The sequence below is a fragment of the Larus michahellis genome, chromosome 13, assembly GCF_964199755.1.
Source record: "Larus michahellis chromosome 13, bLarMic1.1, whole genome shotgun sequence".
Taxonomy (NCBI): domain Eukaryota; kingdom Metazoa; phylum Chordata; class Aves; order Charadriiformes; family Laridae; genus Larus; species Larus michahellis.
In genome coordinates this window covers 9,831,702-9,837,821 of record NC_133908.1, presented here as the reverse complement: position 1 = coordinate 9,837,821, position 6,120 = coordinate 9,831,702, and the positions used below count along the sequence as shown (strand labels likewise).

Sequence of the window (6,120 nt, the reverse complement as noted above, 5' to 3'; positions counted from 1 at the left end):
TGTGGCGGACCGGAAGCTGCGGGGCGGGTCCGCTCGGAGGTGCTGGCTGTGAGGGCGTCCTCCCGGGGAGGGCCGGCCGGCAGTGGAACGCCTCCGCAGCGCTGGGGCCGAGCCCAGCAGGGGTGGGTTACACCTCCCGGTGTGCCGAGCTTCACCGGGGAGGGGAGGTGGCAGCCTTCTCCCCGCAGGTTTTCCTTCGCCGCGCCCGTGGGGGTGCCGGGGGTATGAAGAGGGCGGCGGGGCGAGAGGCTGCAGCACGGGAAACGGGTTTGGTGGTTACTTCGTGCGTTAGTTCAGGCTGGGAGTTACATTTTAGGTATTAACTGGAGCTGTGTGACTTTATGAGTGACACAGGTTCAGCGCTGGCTTCCCTGAGAGCCCTCACTTTCTCCTTAGGTTTATTCAGCAATAGCAGTGACAGCAAAATTAAAGTGCGTTTTGTTTCCCTACTTTGCTTCTCGGTTGGAAAAGCAAGAGCAGGGATTGTCCCTGTCAAAATGGCCATCCCGCAGACAAGCATGCATGTGTAAGTGACTCTGTGGCTGTCACACGGGTAAATGCAGCGGGCAGGCCTGGGAGCTGCAGCAACGCCGACCCTGGCGGGATGGAAGCATGGAGGGCCTGGCTGGGCGGGTGCTGCTTGACATGGGGCTGGATTATCTGAGGGGTACCTGCAGTGATAATGCCTCATCAGTACCTGTGGAAAATTAAGGCTCTGATTTGAGCGGGACAAGGTGCACAATTAAAATGAGGAAATGCACATTATTGGTTGCAAGTTTGGAACCCTAAGATGTTCTTTTGTTCCACCATCAGGTATGTCGAGGTAAAGGTCATGACAGTACGCAATTGTCTTCAGCGGCAGATCTTAAAGTCATATTTTTGGCCAGAACAAAGTGGGAAAGATACTTCTGGTTGTGGAAAGGTAAATTGATTGACATCATATGGTTACACCCAACATCTAGGTATGACTTAAAATTTTTGGAATAGGGTTGGTAATTGAGCAAGTGATGCTTGTAAAAGTAAATACATTCATTTAATGATGGGCTTTTGTAAATAACATATGCCGTAAGAATGACTCATTAAGTATATTTGCTCTCTTAACTAGTTACATTTCATGACAAAGGACAATAAGGAAAAAGCAACTAGCTGTACAGAGATCTCTTTGTGAACTACTGCAAAATGACTGATTCTGTAATCTAAAAAACTACATTTCAGCTTTGCCCAGTTTAACACAGTATATCTTATCAATTGTGATTACATTTTCTAAGGGGAGCTAGTAGTATTTGCTAGAGACTACCAAGTAATTAAGCACACTGTGTTATTGTGTGTTTTAATATATGCAGATATCACATTCTAAGCCTTTCATAATTTACCTTCGTGAGCAGGTTGAGATTCTTATATTGGCCTACGCAGCAACTGTTAAAAAACACCTAGCAATGCTGAATAGTATTTGAAATGTACATTATAAAATGTTATTTCAGTCTTCAGGTATTGAGAAGTAGGTACCCTCACTAAAATTCAAAAGCTACTGTTATAACCCTAACATTCTCTGTGGAAGAATAGCAGCTTCAGGAAGGTGGTTTTTAATTTTTCTCCAAACGAGAACACTTAGCCACAGTATATTTAAAACTTTTTCATTAAGGTACATCCATGAGCATTTATTTGGATACAGTGAATGCACCTGTGTCTATACAGTGATATGTTAGTGCACGTACATGTCTTCAAAGACACAACAATGCTTGATCCTGCAAAGACTTGTAGATTTTTAATTCTTTCAGTCAAGGCCTGTATAGCATAAAATCCAGAGTTACCATAAATAGTAATAAAATGTTAAGACCTCTTGGAATGTTTCCTTTATTTTCTCTTTATTTCCCAGATGACTGGTTAAGTTTCCTCATTTGTCTCATGGAGCAGACCTTGTTTTACTTTGATGTTTGCATTTTTGTCTTTTTTGTGTTATACACTAAATGTGCTGAATAGCTGTTGTCTGGTTTTAGAGCTTGCAGTGGTGAACAGTTACAACAGCCAAGCTATTTGTAATTAAGTATCTCATGCAGATACCAAAACCACAGCTTCCTTTTAACCCAAAACGTGAACTTATGAGCATCGTCACGTATCCTGCTTTAGGCTGTGCGACTAGGGAATTGTCCCTGGTTTGGATTACAGAGGCTGTTCTATGTACAGGGCTGCAACAACAGGGCAAGGTGTGTTTCTCGGTTCGTAGGCACACTGCCAACCTTCCTTGGTGCGATGCAGCCAGATGAGCTATGTGGGGGAGGTCTTGGAACCAGGAGGAGGGTCTGTTGGGAAAGGATTTAGAGCAGCAACGTATCAGGAGACTGAAAGGCAGCTGTGTAAGCTTCATGCAGTCTGTGTGATCCATTACGGGTCTGTTAAATGGACAGCTGGGCAGCAGTGACTAACAGAGGTGACTGGTGCTTGGTTTGAGGGTGTTAAGTGCTCTCAAAAGGCAAAATATTCTTCATATAGGCACTTACAGTGAAACAAACTTCAAGGCTAGAATCCTGGCTGGATTGACAAAAGCCTTCTACGTGTCAATGAGGCTGGGATTTCATGCCAGAAATGCTTTCTAAAATGGTGATGGAAATAGCTTGGTCCTGCCTACCCTTAAATTAGCATTTATGCTATTTTTAGCATTTATGCAAGATTTGTTGCTTTTCTACGTTGTAGCCATCTTTTTTAGTTTGAATGGAGTTTAAAATGGTCTGAACAATGTTGTGCTGAATTATTTCTAAGTGATGACTCGGTAAGATGCAGACAGTTGAAGACAGCTCTGCAGCATGAAGACCCATTAGCAAAACGTGAGCTGGTGTACCAAAATGCTTACAGTTCGCCAGAATATGCTCCAATATATATCTTTATCACTTCTAAACCCTCAATTCCTGAATACCTGTCATCAGAGATCCACACAAGCTATTTGAAAAACTACTATTTTTAAAATTACTAAATTTAAGAGCCTTTCTCTGTATGTGACATATTTTTTCCCCCTATCTGACATTGAGACTTGAAGAGTAATTTAAGCCACGATAAACAGGCGCTGCAGTTTCCCTGTCTTTTACAGCCTTGGGGAAACATAAGTTTCTGTGTGGCCCTGTGGTGAATTACATCAGGGAACCAGACCAGGTTATAAGTATACAAGCAAAAAAAGTGAGGTTTTTTTGTTAGATCAAGCCCTCCTTCTTGCCTGTCTTGTGGCCACAAACATCCTGCATGTGTTCTCAATATTTTTACAAAATGCTGAATCAAGTTCAAGGCCATGGATATCTGCAGTCAGCCACCTGGCCCCTATCAATCTCCCAACACACTCCCTAAACTGGCCTCGGCCTTACTGCCTTCTGCCCCACCCATCTGATCTTAGCTGCTCACCGTGTTCCTGATTATAATTGGGGTTTATCCTGAAGACTGGTTTGGTAGTTTGGGATACGGTTTTCTTGGTCCTGAGTTTGGGCTCTTCCCTTTCCCCTGCTTTGCTGTATGTTTGGGTTCTGCCTGCTGCTGTGGAGGCTGTGGTGCCTCACCAGAGCTTTCTCTGGCTCTTACACACCTTTGGCTCTGCCTCATCCTGTGGCGTTCCTGACATTTAGCGTGGTCTTTGACTGTCCAGTTGCCTTGTTCTTTGGACTAGCACGTTCCTCTGGCTCTTCTGGTTGTTGGCATCTTATCCACAATTAGTTTTTTCTCCATTTCTGCACTGAATCAGAATCACCTCCCTCTTGGGAGGCACATGGCGACTGTGGTGCAGCTGAGGAGCTGCCTCAGGAGACAGTGGCCGACGCCCACCATCCCTGATGCTTTTCTCAGGAGGTCTTTAATTTAAATCTTCTCTGAGGCCATCCTTTGAGCACGTCATCTTCGTGGCTGCTTAATGAAAACACATCGCGCTATGTCGAGGTGTGGGGAGGGGACCCAAACCTGCCGGCACTGTCGCCAAGTGCCCTCTGACCAGGGACAAGTGGCAAGGGCGCGACCGTCACCTGGCCGCGCGGGCCCTGCCGCCGAACGCGGGGCTGAACGGGGGCGGCCCGGCGGCAGGTGGCAGCCCCGCTCCTCCCGCGCCGCCCTTTCCGGGAGGCGGCGGGGCCGCGCCCGGGCCGCCGGGCAGGTGAAGGAGGCGGCGGCAGCGGCGCTGCCCCTCACTGAGGTGACAGGAGGGGCCGCTATGAGGCTGCTCTTGCTGGCGTGCCTCCGAGCGCAGACCGGCAACGCCACCACCGCCGCCAGGATACAGTGAGTGCCCCCCGCTGCCCGCCTCCCCGCCCGCTTCCCCCTCGGCATCCTCCCCTCACGCCGATGCGGCCGCATTTCTCCCCGGCGGGCAGAGGGGGCTCGGCGGATGGGGCCGGTGCCGAGGTGATAGAGAGGGGTTGGCGGGGACCGTCCGCCATTCGGTGCCCCCTCCGGCGCACGGAGGCGGTGTCGCTGCCGCCTCAGCCGCCTGGATGGCCGGCGCCGGGGGTGTGCGAGGGGGAGGGCGGTCGAGCGCCGAGGCAGGCCCTGGCTGATAGCGCCGGGGCGGGCGGGGATCCCTTACCGGGAGGCCGGGGCCTGCTGGCTGTGTGTCCGGGAGGAGGGGAGCCCGCGGCGGCTCGGTCTGGGCAGGGTGTTCCCCCACTTTGCCCGTACTGCTGGGGAGTAAGTGAAACTCCCGGAGCGAGATGAGAAATGGATGCGGAGGGCAGTGGGCGCTGGGAGCTCCCACGTGAGGAGCCGTCCCTGTAACCTTGCCGTGGGGATTCCAGAGGCAGCTCTCCCAGGGATTATGCATCGGTGGGGCTTTGGAATTGTTTGGACTAACAGAACTTCGTAAATGCATAGCGTTCTTAATGTCCTCGTTTAGCTTTTTCGATGAAACGTGGAAAAGGATGTGGTTGGCATCATTGCTAAAGGGCTTTGCTGTGCATGAGCTCTGTTTTTTGTTTTTTTTTTTTAAAAAAGGGCACTGTAAAAATGAAACAATTTCTCAATGGTTTTGTCCTCTTGAGGCCCAAAATAAGGACTTGTTTCTTCTCACCCATCAAAGAGTCACCCATGATTTAGCTGTTTTTTCTTAGGATTAATCTCTTCTGCTACTAAAAGTTTGCCCTGACCTTGATCTGTATATTATATGTTATACATAGAAATAGTCCTCTGATGTCGTTTAAGTTTTCACTCTAGTCATGTCATACCAAGTTCAGCCTCGGATTTGTGCAGGGCCACTGCATTGTATAAGACAGAGGTGGAACATACCTGCTGCCTCATGTCAGTCACCCAGGCATTGAAGATATAAAGCAAATAGAGCATAAAGATCCGAGAAGTTTTCTGTATTTTAAAGGAATAGTTATTGACAAAATGTTGAGATAAACAAATATGTTCTTATGTTTATAATACACATTTTCTACCCGCACCTGTCAGCAGAGGGTTCATGTGTGGTGGTTTGTGTGTCATTCTGCATTTCCTTTCATCTTTAATCTTTTGTGCTCACTGGATAATACAAAACTAGTTGTTCTTGGGAATGTCTGTGCTCATTCTTCCTCCACAAGATTATTTCTTCTACTTTTACAAATTAAAAATTCACTTACGTTCATCTTCCATGTCAAAATGAGGAAAGTCAGACAGACATTCAGACTGTGGAGCAGTGCAGAGGTAATGTAGTGGAAAGCTGGTTTTGCATTATTTCTAGTTAAACTAAACCTGAATAAGCTAGACAAACAAATGTCCGGATATTATTTAAAATTGTCTTTTAATACACTGAGATTGATTGTGATCATGTGAGCCTACTGCATCGAGACACAGTGGTTTAGCAAGGTGCCTTTACGTAAGTCACCGTACCAGTAATTTTGGTTAGCCTTCTCCAGCTCTGACTCGTCCACAGTGGCCTAAGCTAATGTGTTTTAGTATGAAAGAGGGCATCGACTCGGTGAGATGCAACAGCTCAGTTGACAGATGGTTTAATATATTACCATCTTAACGCAATCATTTGCAGCTACGTGAACACATCTGCAGTGATCTGTGTAGAATACACCAGCTTGCTTTAGCATCCCGTTGCTTTGTAGGCATACCTTGTACAAAGTGGATGCTGCTTTCTCACGCACATAGACCTTCAAACAAAAAGAAAATAAT

The 6,120-nt window shown here is 47.3% G+C and overlaps 1 protein-coding gene across 8 annotated transcripts in view; it reads left to right on the top strand.

Moving 5' to 3' along the window:
* Window positions 1–25: 25 nt before the first annotated feature.
* Window positions 26–6,120, top strand: part of GLT1D1 (glycosyltransferase 1 domain containing 1) — a 62,384-nt gene continuing 56,289 nt past the window's right edge. The window contains exons 1-3 of one of the 8 annotated variants that reach the window (XM_074605966.1): window positions 104–316; window positions 397–526; window positions 814–922. Coding sequence is in view for 2 of the 8 variants with exons in the window: in XM_074605960.1 (XP_074462061.1) it covers window positions 4,181–4,248 (68 nt within the window). In the remaining 6 variants the exon portion in view is untranslated. Of the gene's footprint in view, window positions 317–396; window positions 527–813; window positions 923–4,046; window positions 4,249–6,120 lie in introns of those variants that run through there. The other 7 variants (XM_074605964.1, XM_074605965.1, XM_074605961.1 and 4 more) reach the window with 7 other exon arrangements.